At 53.9% G+C, this 18,378-nt stretch overlaps 2 protein-coding genes across 2 annotated transcripts in view; both read right to left on the bottom strand.

Moving 5' to 3' along the window:
• The window catches only part of LOC122458040 (angio associated migratory cell protein), a 27,163-nt gene that overhangs the window by 3,831 nt on the left and 4,954 nt on the right, over positions 1 to 18,378 (bottom strand). The window contains exons 2-3 of the mRNA XM_043504847.1: positions 10,618 to 10,629; positions 10,534 to 10,540 (exon numbers count right to left, since the gene is read on the bottom strand). Coding sequence (XP_043360782.1) covers positions 10,534 to 10,540; positions 10,618 to 10,629 — 19 coding nt within the window. The remainder of the gene's footprint in view (positions 1 to 10,533; positions 10,541 to 10,617; positions 10,630 to 18,378) is intronic.
• The window catches only part of GPBAR1 (G protein-coupled bile acid receptor 1), a 16,604-nt gene continuing 8,862 nt past the window's right edge, over positions 10,637 to 18,378 (bottom strand). Inside the window, 2 exon segments of the mRNA XM_038422850.2 lie at positions 10,637 to 15,776; positions 15,779 to 17,493. Of these exon segments, the coding sequence (XP_038278778.1) occupies positions 15,343 to 15,776; positions 15,779 to 16,514 (1,170 nt within the window). The 5' untranslated portion in view covers positions 16,515 to 17,493 and the 3' untranslated portion in view covers positions 10,637 to 15,342.

Raw genomic sequence — 18,378 nt, forward strand, 5'->3', positions numbered from 1 at the left:
GCACCCACCTTACAGTAGCTCCATCTAGGTTGCATTTCCCTAGTTTGTTTATGAGAAGGTCATGCGAGACAGTATCAAAGCCTTACCAAAGTCAAGATATACCATATCTACCGCTTCCCCACATCCACAAGGCTTGTTACCCTGTCAAAGAAAGCTATTAGGTTGGTTTGAGACCACTTGTTCTTGACAAATCCAAGCTGACTGTTACTTATCACCTCATTATCTTCTAGATTTTTTCAAATTAATTGCTTAATTATTTGCTCCATTATCTTGCCGGGTACAGAAGTTAAGCTGACTGGTCTGTAATTCCCCTGGTTGTCTTTATTTTTCTTTTTATAGATGGGCACTAGATTTGCCCTTTTCCAGTCTTCTGGAGTCTCTCCTGTCTTCCATTACTTTTCAAAGATTGCAATTGCTAATGGCTCGGATATCTCCTCAGTCAGCTCCTTGAGTATTCTAGGATGCATTTCGTCAGGCACTGGTGATTTGAAGACATCTAACTTGTCTAAGTAATTTTTGACTTGTTCTTTCCCTATTTTAGACTCTGATCCTACATCATTTTCACTGGCATTCACTATGTTAGATGTCCAATCGCCATCAACCTTCTTGGTGAAAACCAAAACACAGAAGTCATTAAGCATCTCTGCCATTTCCACGTTTTCTGTTATTGTCTTCTCCCCCCCCCGACCTTGATCTTCCTCTTGCTTCTAATGTATTTGTAGAATATTTTCTTGTTATCCTTTATGTCTCTAGCTAGTTTGATCTCGTTTTGTGCCTTAGCCTTTCTAATTTTGTCCCTACATACTTGTGTTATTTGTTTTTATTCATCCTTTGTAATTTGACAGAGTTTCCACTTTTTGTAGTACTCTTTTTTGAGTTTTAGATCATTGAAGATCTCCTGGTGAAGCCAGGGTGGTCTCTGGCCAGACTTCCTGTCTTTCTTACTCAGTGGGATAGTTTGCTCTTAAGACACCCTTAATAATGTCTCTTTGAAAAACTGCCAAGTGTCTTCTATTGTTTTTTCTCCTTAGATTTGCTTCCCATAGGATCTTACCTACCAGCTCCCTGAGTTTGCTAAAGTCTGCCTGCTTGAAATCCATTGTCTGTATTGTGCTGTTCTCCCTCCTACCGTTCCTTAGAATCATGAACTCGACCATTTCATGATCACTTTCACCCAAGCTGCCTTCCACTTTCAAAATCTCAACCAGTTCTTCCCAATTTTTCAAAATCAACTCTAGACCAGCCTCCCCACTTTCTCCACCTTTTTTACTCCTTCACATAACACAAGAACAAGGGGTCACCCAATGAAATTAATAGGCAGCAGGTTTAAAACAAACCAAAGGAAGTATTTCTTCACATAATACACAGTCAACCTGTAGAACTCATTGCCAGGGGATGTTGTGAAAGCCAAAACTATAACTAGATAACTTCCTGGAGGGCAGGTCCATCAATGGCTATTAGCCAGGATGGTCAGGGATGTAACCCTATGCTCTGACTGTCCCTAGACTCTGACTGCCAGATGCTGGGAGTGGACGACAGGAGGGATCACTCAATAATTGCCCTGTTCTGTTCATTGCCTCTGAAGTATCTGGCACTGGCCACCGTTATAAGACAGGATACTGGGCTGGATGGACCTTTAGTCTGACCCAGTCTGGCCATTCTTATGTTCTAAGATGGGGGCTGGGTACCAAATTGGGAAAGTTCCAGGTGTTGGAGCTTGTTGGGTGTTGGAATAACGGGGAGAGAGGGAAGTTTGAGGTGGGGGCTTGGAAATGGTGTCCTAAGCGCCCCCCCCATCTCCTCTGTTGGAAGGACAAAGTGCTGTTATCTTCTCCAACCTTCACGTGTGAGGTTCTCCAGTCTCCTTAGCAGGACAACAAGGTCCATTATGGTTAGGGCCAGGTCCCAGCTGATGGATGCTAGAGGCAGGGGCTGCACCCTGGATGTTCTCTGATTCCCCCCCCCCCATGCATCAAGATTCATTGCGTGGCTGCTCTGCAGGAGAAAGTGGCTGCTTTAGCCACGTGAGAATGAAGCCTGAGCCCTGGACAGTAAGCTGGAACCACCGAATTAAGAATTTAAATATTAAGAGACACAAATTTAACTGAAGCAAAGGCGATAAAGGATCAGTGGTGGAGTGAGATAGATGGGGGCATGCAGGCAACAGAACCCCCAGGAAATGGGCTGTGGCTGGGTTATGTCAAAGAGACAGGCTCTACTCTTCTGCAATCAGCCTAATTTATTATTGGAAAGCATTCGGCCGCCAGCCCCCGGCTGTGTCTGACAGCAGGTCCCCGCAGCGTCCCACCCGTCCCCCGGCTGTGCGGTGTGCCAGCGCAGCTGGTGCTTTTCAGAAACAAACTGGACAATTCCTTGCCCTTTAAAGGCAGTTTGGTGCTTGTGGAGGGATATGGGTGATTTGTCCCCTTTGGATGGGGGCAGGACGTCATCAGGCCTAAGGCCAAAACACAGGAAAAGGAGACTATCCTTCATGTGCTAATGGGCAGTAGGAAGCCAAGCCGTGTGGCCCCCCGGTCTAGTGCGTATCCTCAGCCATGGCACATGCTGGGAGACCGGGCCCGGAATAGAACCCAGGCGTCCTGACCACAACGTCCCCTCCCGTAATACCAGATGGAGCCAGGGAATCCAATCCTTCCTAACGCCCCCCTCCCAAAAGCCCTCTGTTGGCCAAGAGCCCAAGGTGTGACTGGGTCCTGGAGAGCAACCCCCCCCATCCTCCCATCCCTGAGGGCAGGGGCATAGGGACTCCTTCAGGTGGGAGACCCCACCTCTCCTGCCACCAGCCACCCCAACCTCTGTGCTCAGCATGTGGGTAATGAGACGAGCGAGACAGCAGATCCTGGTTTGCAGCAGACCCTTGCATCTGGGTCTCAGCCCCTAGGCCCTCCCTTCTCTGATCCTTCCCCATCAGCCTCAGCACCTGATAACCCCAGTGTGGTGACTCGCTCCCAGTTATTGGGCTCACGGTGGAGCAGCGTCAACCTGAGTTTGTCCATCTCCCCCACCATTCAGCTTAGGCTTGCAGCAGCCCTGAAAGCAGCACACATGGGCAACCCCAAACCTATGTGCACATAGACACTGCTCTCAGCAGCAGGAACAGATCCCACGACCTACGGGCTTCCATAACTCATGCCTCTAGCTCCAGAGTTGAAAGCATACATCCCCTGGCTTGCCGAAGTAGTACAGCTTTTATACGCCATGGGTCTCAGCCACAAGATGGCGATGTCACCGCATGCACACTTAGCCAGGTACTTCACAACCAGGAGCAGATTTACCCCGAAACAGACCGTGCTGTGGCCTGGGGCCACCACCGACAGGGGCCCCAAAATATAGGCGTGGGAAGTATGGATGCAGGGGGTGCTGCAGCACCCCACATTTTCTGAGGGGCTCCGCCGCCACCCCGCGCCCAGATTTCCAGCTGCCGCCCCGCGCCCAGAGACCCGGCTGCCGCCCCGCGCCATTGTGACATTACGGACATAACCTGTGACCGTATAGATCATTGCAACCACTGTTATATTTTTTTGGGAAATATTGTACAAAGATTGTTGTGTGAGGTGTCTATAAAAAGGTTATGATTTGCTGGTTATGATTATTCTATCTGCATGTGTGTATCATTTTTGTAGTTGAAGTTATGAATATTGGCTATGTACTTGTGTATCTCAGTGTGTTTTGATTCTAAGTAGCCTCAGCGATGCATTTGGTCAACTTCTTGAGAAAGGATTAGTCTCAGTAAGTGCCCAATCAAGATACACTTAACTGACAATGAACTTTGAGAGATGCCAGTCCACATCTGAGCCTTCCTGGGAACATTCAAACTAACATGTAAACAGTGGCGTCAGCCTGTAAAGAACGGAGTCATGCATGAACATGTGACTTGCCCATGTGACTCCAAACTCCATCTTGCTGCTGTGATCGTCCACAGGGCAGAGGATATAAAAGGCCCTGGAAACCCCTCTGTTTTGTCTTCAATTCTGCTTCATACCTCTGGAGAGACTTTGCTACAAACTGAAGCTCTGAACAAAGGACTGAAGGACCCATACTAGCTGTGGATGTTCTCCAGAGACTTGATTTGCACCTGCAGTTTATTCCATCGCTGCTACAAGCCTGAACCAAGAACTTGGCCATTACTGTATGTCATTGATTCCATTGAACCAATTCTAGCTCTCATCTGTATTTCTTTCTTTGTATGAATAAACCTTTAGATTTTAGATTCTAAAGGATTGGCAACAGTGTGATTTGTGGGTTAGATCTGACTTGTACATTGACTTGGGTCTGGGGCTTGGTCCATTGGGATCAGGAGAACCTTTTTTTCTTTTACTGGGGTATTGGTTTTCATAACCATTCATCCCCATAACGAGTGGCACTGGTGGTGATACTGGGAAACTGAAGTTGCTTGTGTGACTTGTGTTTAGGCAGTGGGGTAAAACCAAAGTCCTCTCTGTCTGGCTGGTTGGGTGTGCCTTAGGAAGTGGAGAAACCCTGCCTTGGGCTGTAACTGCCCTGCTCTATGCAATTTGTCCTGAATTGATACTCTCAGAAGTGTCCCACCAAAGCCAGCATCGTTACAGCCACTTATGTTGAAGCATATTGTTAGGAGCACAAAACCGCCCGGGCTCCTGGGAAGACGGGGAGGTGCCTGAGCCCGGCCACAGGGGCTACAGCGTGGTCTCGGCAGCTAAGGGGGATCACAGCCACCTGCTCTGCAAGGACCTAGCAGCCAGGGGAGGCGAGCAGAGATCAGCGCACGAAGGCAGCGGGGAGCTCAGGTGGCCGCCGATGGAGCTGTGCACCCCCATCACCTTCAGGTGGGTGTTCGGCCCACGCAGGTCTCTGCCTGCTTCTCCGGGCCGGCCAGCGCGGGGCTGCCAGGGCGCCCGAAACTGTCCTCAGCTGTGAAGATCTTGGTGTCTCCTGTCCCCTTCTCCAGCCCCATGGCTCTGTTTGTGTGCTGCCTCCTGGGTGCCTGGGGTCCTGGCTACCGCCCGGGGCTCTCCAGGCTACGCTGCCGTCCCATGTCTATGGTCCCGGCTGCCACCCCGTGGCCCACACCCAGGTCTGGACCCGCACCTGGGGTGGATAGGGGTCTGGCTTTCAGCACCCCCGCTATTAAAAATGAAAAACGGGGGAGAAAAGCGAGAATGGTCCTTTTCTTGGCTGGGTCCCGAGGGGAGGGGGGGCTGAAAATGAAGCTGTGCACTGAGCCCCACTAACTAACTCCACCACTGTTTACACCGCTCACAGCATAGGGACTGTGTACACGCAACTGACATGCAACGGCCACCCAAACCCATGCCCTCACAGGGGGCAATGGGCTTCTGGCTTCTAATGTGCCACAGCGCCCCACTCTGGGCTGGGAAAGGAATACCTCCAAAGGGTCCCAGGGGGAGATCCTAAGGACAGCTGCATGGCAGTGGGGGGACGGGGGTGCAGGAGACCCTTTGATGGACGGGCTAAAAAAGGAACCACCACCCTGCCTAGACGAGGACACAGACTCCAGGGGGTGGGTTCGAGACGCCCATCACAGACAGCGAGTGACTCACACTGGCTACTTAACAGCCCTCTGGACTGCTGCGTCCTTTCTCCGCGGGAGCCCTTTGCGGCTGATCTCCTTCGGCCCCCGCAACACAGATATTTTCCGTGGGAACGCGCCCTGTGAAAGGCCACTCGCACCTCATCTGCTCTGCCTCTGTTGTCAGGATCAGCTGGCAAGCGCAACTGGGACAAATGCCCAGTTTGCCAAAAAAGTGGGGTGCAGAGGAACCTCCGTGTGTGTGTGTAATCAGCGACGTCAGCCCTGCGTGTGGATGGGGTCAGGGCTCGGGTCAGCCCCTGTGGGTGGGGCAGGGAAGGGCTCGGGCTATCCCCACACAATGTCACCCTATTCAAAAGCCACCTCTGGCCCACAGCTGGCTGGCATCTGACCGGGCGTGTTTAATGGAGGGAGAGCCAGTCTTGCTGAGCTGACCCCCCCCACGCCAGTGTAATGGCCTGGTCCATTGATACAACCCCAGCAGCGTGTTCAGTGCTGTCCGAATGTCCAGGGGAGACCTGGAGCCTGAGCTGGACGATGCAGCCTGGACCCACACAGCGCTGGAGTGCAAGCGGCCAGTCCAGTCTGGCTGGGCCTGCACTGGGGGGGGGGGGAGAGACGGGCTGCTGGTGTTACAACCTCCACCTTCTATGGATCTAGGGGGATCGAGTGGGTCAGAGACTGAACAAGAGTCAACAATGTGAGGCAGCTGCGAAAAGGCGAATCCCATTGCGGGGTGTGTTAACAGAACCGTCGCATGTAAGACGCGGGAGATCGCGGTCCCGCTTGGCTCGGCACTGGGGAGGCCTCCACTGGAAAAGTTACACAAACTGGGTCTTGAGAACAGAAGCCCAAGGCGGGACCTGATTAGTCTTCAAATATGGTCAGTTCTAAACAGGACAGGGATCCATAGTTCTCCACGCCCACTGAAGGCAGGACAAGAAGCAACAGGCTTAATCTGCATCAAGATTTAGGTGCAGAGATTTAGGTGAGAGATTAGGAAAAATGTCCTAACACCCAGGGTCATGCAGCTCTGGAATCGGCTTCCCAGGGAGATTGTGGCATCCCTGAATCTGGAGGGTTTTCAGACCAGGTTGGACAAACCCGTGTCAGGGATGGTCCAGGGTTACTTGGTCCTGGGGGTGGGACTGGACAACCTCTCGAGCGCCCTTCTCTACTAACCCTATTCATCAATTGCAAGTGCCATGCAGAACCAGTGTCTGCAGAGGAGAAAGGACAGGAGGCATGACCACTATAGCAAAAGAAAACCCCATCGGGGCTCCTGCGGGGACCCCTCCACCACCACCCAGCAGCTGCTTTCCCAAAGCTCCCACAGCAACCCCCTCTGCTCCGTGGGGAGCCTGATGCTGAGCAGGCATGGGGAGAAAAGGCCAAGGGCACGGTAGCAGCCCCTGGGGGTTTATGGGAGTTTCCACCAGAACTATGGGGTTTTGCCAGGGGTTTATGGGAGTTTGATCTCTACTCCCCCCCAGTCCCACTGGGCTGTGGGAGGAACTGTGGGTGAGGCTCCCAGAAGTGAGCACAGCTGCAGGTCGTGTGGACACAGGGCAAAGCTGTGACTGATGCAACCTGGCTTGCGCAGTGGGAGTTTACACGAGTGCAGTCGCATCGGTTCAATTAGCGGCGGTCCAATCCCCTGGCACAGACACAGCTCCAGAGAGCACCTGGGGGTCCCCCGCCCGGACAGGCAAGCAAGGCACGTCTCACAGCAGAGAGGACAACGCTGTGTTGTGCAAGCTGCAGGCACCGACAAACCCAGGAACATTTGGCATCCCTGGTGCCTGTAAAAGCTGAGGGGTACAAAGCGCTGGGCACACAGGAGGTCAGAGCCTGGATCTGAAGCCAAGTCGGGGAGAGAGCGCTTTACCGTTAATCTTTATACAGAGAGTCCAAAATTACTCTGCGTCCAGCAAAAATATTTAAACCGCATTTCTGGAGTAAGTCAGAATGGATGATAGCAGGTCTGTTCTCCCCAGCACGGGACACAAGAGTGGCTTGGGGGTAGATGTCAAGCCCCAGGGCAGGCCACTAGAAACACCATTTAAACTGCAGCCCATGGTAATTGTCCTTTGCTTTGACACATGCTGGTGGCATTGCATTAGGGCAGTACCTGAGATCCCAGCCGCCTGCGTGGAGAGCTGCACACACACGCGGTGAGAGATAGGCCCTTTCCCACAGTGACAATCTACACAGACAATATCATGGGCCCGATTTGTTCCCTGCACCCCAGTTCAGGCCTGTCAAAGTCAGCTGGTCCCTGTCATCATTACGGGCTCCGCTGTGTGTTGGGGTTAGTAGCTGCTCAGCATTTTGTGATCCAGGCTGTGGGAGACACTATTAAATAGCGTGACAGGCTTTGAATCCGGAGTCACTCCACTGAAGTGGAGTGACTCCAGATTTACACCAGTGACTGAGAGCAGCATCTGGCCCACATTTAATATAAAATGGTCAGGTTAAACAAGACACAAGTGAGGCTAATCTGCCATGCGCACCCTTCCCCCTGCTTCACCAAGAGTTATCCCAACACACATGGCCGCTTTGAACCCAGGCTGAGCGTCCCGTTTTGTTCCAGCTGGCTCTTCCTCATGCCATGTAAAAGGCTAATTCCTTTTCTAAGGGGCTTGCTCTCAAGAGTTTAGACAGGGGTTTTATAGCAGGGAACGTGAACCCAGCCTAGTGGCTCAATGCTACGGTGATGGGCATCAACATAAGAAGAGAGATCAACCCAGAAATGGCATTTTATTAAAACAGACTTTAAATGCTTCAGGTTGGCTTTGAATGTGCAACTGGACCTTGCCCATCCGAGCAAGGTTTCTCCCCATGTCGTGCCGGGAATACGAAAGTTGCCCAGTCTCCTCCAGGTGGTGCTGTGCTCTGCCGAAGAGAATAGGCCAAGAGCCTAGATGCCACCCAAGCAAGTGGCATTACGCCAGGGTGGATTTGGCCTGGTGTTTGGGAATATAGCTCCCTGCCTTTCTGTGGGACATACGCACAAGGAGGCTGAAGGGCAGAGCTAATCAGCTTGCAAGCTTGCTGCGGAGGTGGGCCCTTCCAGGCATTCATTAGGATGCCCCTCACTGCTACACTGGGGAGGTGGCATCATGCTAGGGGACAACTTTAAAGCAACTCAGCGTGTGACATGCAAGCACCTGGTGGCTAAGTTTTTTTTCCTGGTTGCTCCCTGGAGGGATCATTTCCAACCAATCTCAAAGCGATGAGTGCATCAGAAAAGCCAATTAGGCTGAGAGAGAGAGAGAGAGAGAGAGAGCCATGAGCTTAGAGACACGGTGAAAGGCACGTTGCTTGAGTCAGTTAAAACTAGACTGGAGAACTCATTGAAGGATCACTCCTGTCCCAGCTCTTGCACAGGGGAGAGCTAGGACCTCGTAAGTCATTTCCATCTATGTCTGTGCCTCTCCGGGGAAGGCTAGAAATCCTGTGCTCTTAGGAGATGGAAGAGGCTCCCGTCATGAGATGCATGGTGCCACCAGCCAGAAACATTAGAAACTCATGAGACAGGCCCCAAAAAATTGCTGGCATGTCTTAAAAATCATGAGATTTGAAGAGCTACACTTTGAGTTCCTTTCTTTGCCTTCTGGCTTTTGAGCCCTCAGGTCACACACTCAGGTTTTGCTCTGCAGCCAGGAGAGCTAGAAACTTTTTTTTTTTACAGACAGCTGAGATTCTCCCCTAATCACATGACTCCAGATGCTGGGGCTTTAAGTAAAACATCCAGTACCGTGCGATTCTTGCTAAAATCACCAGAGTTGGAAATGTGGCATGTGATTGTCCAAGATTGCAACCAGGATTTGGGCCTGTGTGACACCAACTAATTCACTGCGGGAAAACCAACAGTTAACAGTTCACACTTGTGACTGGGTTGGTGAAATCTAACAATAGAACATACCACCAGGTCGGGGTCTCTGCCCTGCTTCTTGCCAGTCTGCCTGGAAGCTGGCACTCACAGCCGTGAGCCGCTCCATTTCCCTTCTCCCAGTGGAAACCAGTCCAACACAAGCTCTTGGCTTTGTCAGCAAGGCCTCGGGAACGAAAACTGACGCAGTCAGTCTGGCTTCCGGAAACAGTCTTAATCTCCAGTTCATTCTTCTCTTCTCTAAAGCAGTCATGAGCCCCTGGCCTTCTAGGCCCACCCATTCCTCCCCATCCAAACTGAGGTTAGCAGTCCCTCCTCCGGAGCGGTCTCTTCATTCCCCTGCACCTTCCCTAGGAGCAAGCCTTTTAGTTCTCTCCTTCTTCAGTGCTTTCAAATTATCCACTCCCTCCCTGGGAGCTACCTTTTCATGACCTCTCCTTGCTCGCGGCCCTTCCCTAGCCCTTTCCCCTCCTTCTCCCTACCTGGGGAGCCCCATCTGGACTGATCCTGCAGCCTTTTTATAGGGTTCAGATGCCCCACTACCAAATGGCAAATAAGCCCCCGCCCACGGTACCACAGGTGGAGTTCCTAGCGCCGTCATGGAGCCAGTGAGGGCTTGATTCCTTGTGGCGGGCCACCGGCTCCATGACAGTGATGCTTCAGGGAGATTCCGCTCCCCGCCCCGGGAGTCCAGCTGAGGCCAGACAGGTCGTCTCCAGGCACTGTGCTCTCCTCCTCACACCCTTGCTGATTCACATGCTGCTGAGATTCTCCCAGAGTGCCCCCAGCAGGGAAGCAGAAGTGAGGTGCAGCTGCAGATCCTATTTCTGGTTGCAAGATGTGTCTCGAGGGACGGCCTGAGCTTCCCAGGTCAACTCAGTTTGTCACCAGCCAAAGCAAAAGGCCATCAGCTCAGGAAATGAAATCGGGGGCCTCTTTCCATTTCCCCTGAATGGGAGCAAGAACCCTGCCCTGCGTCTCTCTCGGCTGCCTTTCAGCCTGAGAGATCTCCAAGCACTTCCCAAGCTAGACACGCAGGGATTGCGTTATCACTGGAATTGGTACCGGGGTAATTACCCATTGGAACATCTCATCTGGATCCTTCATTTCTGGAAGTCACGACTGGATGATCTAGCCCAAACAGAAGTGATGGGGATGATACAGGAATCACTGGCCTGGTCATACTAGATTATTGGAAAGGTCCCTTTGGGCCTTCAAACCCATGAATTTTTACCTGGAGCATCTCCCATCCAAGTGCCAGCCACTCGAGACGGCTTAGCTTGGGAACTCACAGGTAGTGGGGCCATGCTTCAGCTATATGACCAGGGACATCCTTCAACCCACATTAACACCTTCACCTGCCTAACCGCCACCCATAGAGCAGATCGTTTGGGCTACGGCATGGGGACTGGGTCTACACCTGAGAGAAGGGGAAGGTGTCCGACCTATATTAACTCTGTGGCAGCCAGATTTACAGCCAAATGAGAAGACAAGGCAATAGCTAGGTAGCAACACAAATGCAAAGCGGCTGAGCGGTTGGTTGTTTAGCTCGTGGACTTTGGTTCCGAGGTTTGGGTGTGTTCGGGTCCCATTTGATCTGCCCTGGTTCTGTATCGTGAGCTCTTGGGCCGGAGGAAACAGCCAGGGTACAGATGTAACCAAGGGAAAACGGTGAAAGTGTTTGGCCACATTCTGCTCTCGCTGTCAATGCAAAAGATCCAGTGGAATGCCATTGAAACCGTGGTCCACCTTCCCCATAGCTCTCCCTCCCTGAGCCAGGGCTGCCCCTATTGTCCACTCCCCTATGAGAGTCGCTCCTATTCCTTATAGGTCCAGGACAGTCACCCGGGGGGGGGTCTAGTGTCTTGCCCATCTCCAGCAGCACTGGTTGCTCCCCTCTGGGTGCAGTCTCCTTCGCGCCCGCCGTGGTGCCCTCGCTAGCAGCACATTGTCCCACCAGCCAGCTGGTACGTGCTGGGAGGATGGCCTAGTTCGGTCGGACAGTGAGAGATGCGGTGGCTGGTCAGAATCATAAGGGGACAGAGGAGACCTCCGATCTCATCTGCTACAGCTGCACTCCTGGGCAGCGCTAAGGGCAGGGCATCGGCCCGGTATTTATTTTGGCTCAGTTCAGGCCCAGATTCAGTTGCATTCAGAGTGTTTGGGTCTGGTTCCAGTTCAAGCCACCAAAAGACAATAACGGTTCGGCTCCCGGCTCAGCTCAGATCTCAATCTTAGTGGACCCAAACTCCAAAAAGAGAGTTGAAATGTAAAATGGAAACTCTTCTGATTGTTTGACCACTAATTTATTTGTTAATTTTAATTTCACACGAGATTTCCTAGGGTTTTTTTGGGCTGTCGAACAAATAGTCAGTTTTTTATGAACACTTTGAGCGAACTCAAGTACCAGCTTCTGATACCTGCACCGGCGTATTGGATCCCAGTGGTGAAGAGATATTGCAGTTTGGGGCATGGGTGTGAGGCGCTGCCTCAGGGGTTGGGGATGGACAGAAGGAGACCTGTCAGAGGAGGAGAAGGATTTGCAAACCGTTACCTTTTCCTCTGCGTTTGAAGAGTTATTGCTAAGGGACAATCCCACCTCTTCTCCCCCCAGGGTGGAGTCTCAGAAAGTGGTCCGCTAGCTCTTGACCCCCTGCTACATCCCTCTCCCTCCCTGCTCTTGGGGGCGGGCCTCCTCCTCGTCTCAGCCCATGCTCATCAGCCTGGGCCAGGCCTTTCTGGCCACACTCAAACGCCTCTTGCGTTGGCTTATTTACTAACGAGCATACGATCCCAGCTGCATTTCGAAAAGTGAGCTCAAAAAAAGCTGGCCCTTTCTGTTAGCCGGTAACCCACCTTTCTGGGGGGTGCGGCAGGCAGGACAAAATTCTGGGTCTGGTTGGGTTCTGGTTCAAGTAGAAACACTGGTTCAAACTAAAAGAAAAGGAGGACTTGTGGAACCTTAGACCCAACCGGGCTGGGGCGGACCCAAACAGACCCAACCGGGCTGGGGCGGTGACGATGATGGTGTATTTTATTACTGCTTCAAGTCAGAGGGTGCGGCAGCATCCCCAGTCCCAGCGCCACTGCAGCCGGGTGAAGCCGCTGACAGGAACAGCAGTGCCAGCCTTGGGCGAGGCCCATTGCTGGTGCGAAGGGCCAGCAAGCCCTGCATGTCTCTCCAATGGAGCCAGCTCCCTATGCAAATCCCTGGGCTGGCCGATTTGCTTAGCAAAGAGGTGGGTGATATGGAAAACAGGACATGGCCCAGAGATGGCATAGATAGGGGAAGGGATACCACAGGCACAAGGCCCAGGGGAGCGAGATATGAGCCCCAGCATGGAATGGGGGGATTGCAGGGACCAGGACCCAGGGAAGATTCAGGGCACCAGGAGCTGGAAGGAAATGAGAGCACTATGGGTATTGGGGCCCCGTGGGGGAAAGGGGACCCCACAATCAGGGGGAGAATAGAGGTGCTGCAGGCTGGCATCTGGACACAGGCAAGGGGCATGCAGGCAACAGAACCCCCAGGAAATGTATAAAGGAGCCCCCCCTTTCCATCCCTCGCACACACACAGAAGGGGGCAGCCTGCCTCAGACAGTCTTCGCCCTGGCTGGCTTCGGGGGGCTCCTGGGGTTCCACAGGGGAACCCTCCCGCCGCCTCTTGTGCAATGTGCTGGTTTATAATGATGCACTGAGACTCGGCGATCAAAGCAGCAGCTGCTATGGAGCAGGTCCCCAGAGACCTGCCTGGGATGGATCTGTCAGGGCCAGTCTCGCTCCGCTCCGGCATCTAGAGGGGCCTTCCCTGGCTGGTCTCCATCCCACGCCAGCCTGGCCTGGGTGGTGGGGGCACCGTGGGGCAGCCACAAAGTAGGGTGGGGGCCCGGAGTGGAATATCTGGGGGGGAAGCTGGGGATCAGGATTGGGGGGCGTTGGTGGAGCCGTTGGGAGAGACCTGTTCCTGGATGCCCCTGCCCTGGTCCTCGCTCTGGTTCCCTTCCCTCAGCACTATCCTCACTCACAGCCGCTGGACATAAAAGGGGACGGGCTGGTCTCCCCGTGGCGTGTCCCAGCCCCCTCAAGGTCCTTTCCCCACCCCCAGCTCCTGGCCAGGGCTGGATCCGGGCCCGGAGGGTGATGGGACACAGCAGGACAGGGCAGGTCCTTCCGGCCCTCAGCCCTGGATCGCCCCCAACGCTGCCATTCCCAGGAATCGCCCGCTAAACAAGGAGGGAGCCCAGGGACAAGGCCCTGGAGCCGGCTGGGGGGGCAGGCCCAGCCAGGATGGAAATTCCCCATGAGGACTGGAAAAAGAGTCATGGACAAAAATAAACAGTCGCAAAGCAGAAGCCCCTGGGAAGCTGCTGGGCTGCGGGATAAACAGTGGGTGGGAGCGCGCTGCAGACAGGGACCCAGCGGCCAAGGAGGAGGGAACCTGACGCTCCATTCCAGGGGAGCCGGGACCCCGGGCTCAGCCAACTCCCTCCCCCGTTCAGCGGGGCTCCCACCGCTGCCAACCAGTGACGCACAAGCAGTATGAGGAACCGGGCCGCAGGCCCTGGACGAACAGGGCCCAGCAGCAAATGCACTAGCCCGTGGCGGGAGGCTCAGAAGTCTGGTTGCAGGCTGGGCTTTACGAGCCAGGACCGAGGTTAAAATGGGGAATCTCCTTTCAACACCAGGGGCTGCGGCAGAGATGGTGCCAGGGCCTGGGCGAAGGCACTGGGCTGAGTCCAGGACCCGGGTTGGGGGGCTTAGTGTGCCCGGAACTGAACATCCCAGGCGCAGGGACCCCGCCGCGCGGGATACCCCTTCCGTGGCCTGACACTTGTGCCTCTCAGTGGGAGAGGCGGTCCGAGGAGAGGGGTGTGGACCGTGCATGGAGTGGCTTGGCGCTCTCAAAGCCAGGCTGAAGAGCACCCAGACCTGAGGCGGCCCTGGGCACTGCCGTACAGGGGGCGAAGGTGCATGAATCCCATAGGCTCCTCTCCCCACCAATGAATGTCTCCAGCCAGTCACTTCTGGGCTCCACCAACGCTGCTTGCTGCCTGGGGGCTGTGGTTTTTACCCACATGGAGATCTGGAGGCCAGGCTGGCATGGGATGGAGTTTCTGGTTTCCCACTTTGCGGGTGGACCCAGCAGCAGCTCGGCCTAGCAGGGGACAGGAAGGAAAAGTGACTACCAACAGAGCTCTGCCCTGAAGTGACATAAGCCCTTGAAGCTCCTGTCTCTGACCCCACAGAGGTGCCGGGCCCTAATCTGATTTGGGACCCAAGCAGCAGTAACCCCACTGTTTCGGGGGTGCTATCGTCTAATCGCACTTGGGGGCAGAGAGTTTCTTCAAGTTGCGCCAGCGAGGGTACTGGGGCTCCAGGAATTCCCAGCCCCATTGGCCTAACTCCGAGCGCTAATACAGACCTTGCCCTGTAGGCTGTACTGATGGGGCACAGCGACTCACATATTCACAGCGGGGTCAACATCAACAAAAGAGCTGAGAATTCAGGGGGGTCCGATCCAGAGAGGTCAGGGCAGCCGCTAGACCCCGGCAGGATCACGTCCCACATCAGCCCAGAAACTCAGGTCTTAACCCCGGAGAACAAACATAATTGATGAGTATCGTTGTAGGATGGAAGCACACCAGATGGAAGCCACCCCAGCCAATGAGGTTGCAGGAGGGAGGATCGTGTAGTGAGGAACCAGCCACTCAGAAGTCGAGATCATTCACGGAATCGATGGCCTGCCTTGAAAAACTAACATACCGAAATCTGACTGGCCGGGGCCTGAGACCCAAGCTTATTCTTTAGGCCAACCAAAGTGCAGAAAACAGGAATGACCAGCCCAGCATCCATGTGTGGGCAGGGGAGGATGAGGTTAACTGCCCGCCTCGGTCATTAAAATATAACGGCCCAGTAAATCACTGGATCCCTCTGGAAGGTCCATGCTGACCCCTCAGCTGCTGCATCCCCAGCAAGTCCCAGACTTGCCTTGTTGTGGCAAGAGGCCACAGTCGCAGGTTTGGTGTCTCCATCACAGGGGCCAGGGCATGAGCTGGTAGCTGGAGCCACACCTTCTGCCTGAGGGCAAGGGGCCCCGCCCTGTGACATCCCACCGTGGTGGCGTCCGGCCTCCCCTCGCTTGCAGCACCGTGCCCTGCAGCCAGCGCAGCCTTTGGCCATCACATCCCTCCAGAACTGAGTGTACTGGCGGTTGCTGAACCCCAGGGTGATGGGCACCACGGCAGCGCTGCCACTGCCCACGCAGGTGAGGATGACAAGGGTGTACGTGTCGACGAAGTTGGGGTTCTGGATGGCCAGCACCGAGACGTGTAGGGCACCCAGCACACCAGGAAGATCAGGGAGAGGCTGGCGATGCACTTGGCATGCCTCAGCTCCAGCTGCTGCTCCAGCTCCAAGGGGCCCTGGCCTTGGTTCACGGAGCGCAGCACCTTCTTGATCTCCTGCAGCTGGTGCCTGGCCACCCGCAACACCTGGATGGACATGAAGGCCATGGCCAGGATGGAGGGGATGAGGAAACCGTAGATCTCCAGGTAGAGGTAGGCAGTGGGGAAGACCTGGTGGTAGGAGCAGTTGGAGCTGGGTCCCCAATGGTTCCACCCCAGCACTGGCACGCAGGCAAAGAGCAAAGGCAGTGCCCAGGTCAGCAGCAGGCAGAGGGGCACCCAGCGGTGCACCCAAAACTGGTGGTAGTGCAGCGGGTAGCTGATGCATAGGTACTTCTCGTAGTGCACCGCAAGCAGGTTGGCCAGGAAGGCGAGGAAGAGGAAGTTAGGGGTCACATGCATGAAGAAGCAGCTGTGGTAGCCCCGGCTACCCTCGAACTGCATCCAAGGGATGAAAGGCAGGGCCGCCCCGGCCAGGAGATCGGCCAACAGCAGGCTGAGAAAGAACCAGTTGGCGGGGCCATGCAGCTTCCGGTTGCAGAGGATCCCGAGGATGATGAAGAGGTTGGCCAGGATGATGAAGAGCGAGAGTGGGCCTGAGAGCCATAAGATGAGGCACATCAGGGAGCTCCCCCGCACCCCTGCGTCCCCGCAGTTCTCCATCCTCTCGCTCAATGCTGGCGGCAGGTCGGAACGGGGTCAGCCAGTACAGCGTGACACGAACCGGGCGACGCTGCAGACGGGGGCGCGGGGCTCATCCTCCTCTCTTCCCCGGCACAGGCCGGAGCCTCCTGCTGGGAAAGAGACCATATTGCTGCGTTATTCTCTGCCTAGACAGCTGGGACAGTGACCTGCCCTAGACTCCTAGAGAATCTAACCAGCTCATGAATAAGCAACACCATTTCCTGTCTAAGCAGCACCAGCCTGCAGCGATGATGACATCAGGCCCAGATGGCGTAAGATCTCCCCAGCCTTCCTGCCTTTTGGAGACCGCGCCCCCGGATGCACAAACAGGAGACCACCACCTCCCTGCCTCCAAGGAACTTACAAAGGTCAGGCCCGATGAGAATTTGGCCAGAGCCCCCAAGGACAACCCAGAAACCTGGGTGGGGGGGAGGCTGGAGGGTGCTCAGCGGGGTCATTCACTCTTCAGAGTCAGTGCTGAGCCCAACATCACAGGACAGGGCTAGGGGGCTGCGCTGGAGGGAGCGGGGTGGCCGACCCAGCGGGGGGCGCTGCGCTGGAGAGAGCGCCAACTTGTTTTTAAACTCAGGCATAAAACCAACTGACTGATACGCTCGCTCATGGCGGTGAAAGATCCCATGACACTTTGAGCAAGAGTCTAAGCTACTGCACACGGTGCCCCCTTCAAACAGAAGACAAAGCAGCAAAATATACAAAAAAGGCTTTAAACCCCCGAGATTTAAATTAATTGTCGAGCTAAAAAGCCACGTATGTGAGAAAATGAATAACTAGCTGTTGATGGCTATAAATAGCTAGAGATATAATTCTTGTTTTTTTATTTATTTAAAGAGCAACGTCTACAAAAATCACCTGTCCACAAAGCCGGGCATTCTGACACAGCAAACAAAACCGAATAATTTATAATATCATCACAAGAGATTCAATCACAGTTCCATGACTGGTTTCAGAGTAGCAGCCGTGTTATTCTGTATTCGCAAAAAGAAAAGGAGGACTTGTGGCACCTTAGAGACTAACAAATTTATTAGAGCATAAGCTTTCGTGAGCTACAGCTCCTTTTCTTTTTAGTTCCATGACTGTGGTCCAAGAGAGATTTGATTTAATTCCTGCCCATATTCAGCCATTGGTCAATAAATAAAGTGATCGTTGTGACCGTCCAACTGTTCAGAACCACAAAGTCAAACAGGCAGGAGGAAGGACTCTTCGTTCCAAATCTCTGTTTAAATCATATGTCTCAACCGCAGGTAGTTCACTCTTGGCAGCAGATCTCTACCTAACCAACCAGCATGGTTAGATTGTGAAAGTCTCTCTGCTGTGTTATGAAAAGCAAGACGTTAAAAATGGTTTGGGATTAGGGATTAGGTACTTTACTCAAAGATTGGCTGGCTAATAAAGCCACCAGAGCTCCTGTTCTCGTGAACCATAGTCTCAAAACACAGTGCTACGAACTAACGCCTCGCCTTCTGTATGCGTTGTCTGCTAGTGCCAGTGGCGCTGGGACATTTTTAGTAGTGGGGATACTGAAAGCCAGCCCCCTTTCCCCCTGCTCCGAGGTGGGGAGCAGGGCTGTGCCTCCGGGAGGGGGGGACCCAAACAAGGATAAGGGGGCTGAGACCACAGCTGGGGGCGGGTGTGGGGCCAGGAGCGGAGCCCTGGGCAGGGGCCGGCAGCTGGGACCCCACCGCACCCTTACTTCCCACGTCTCTGGCTAGGGCTTTATTGCAATTCAGTCCTCTTCAGATCGATTGCTCCTTGGCCTTCGCTGTACTTAAGCTTCAGGTTGGTAGAAGCGATGAGAATATCAGTGTGTTGATGTTCCATGTCG

Source organism: Dermochelys coriacea, chromosome 11 (genome assembly GCF_009764565.3).
Source record: "Dermochelys coriacea isolate rDerCor1 chromosome 11, rDerCor1.pri.v4, whole genome shotgun sequence".
In the NCBI taxonomy this organism is placed as follows: Eukaryota; Metazoa; Chordata; order Testudines; family Dermochelyidae; genus Dermochelys; species Dermochelys coriacea.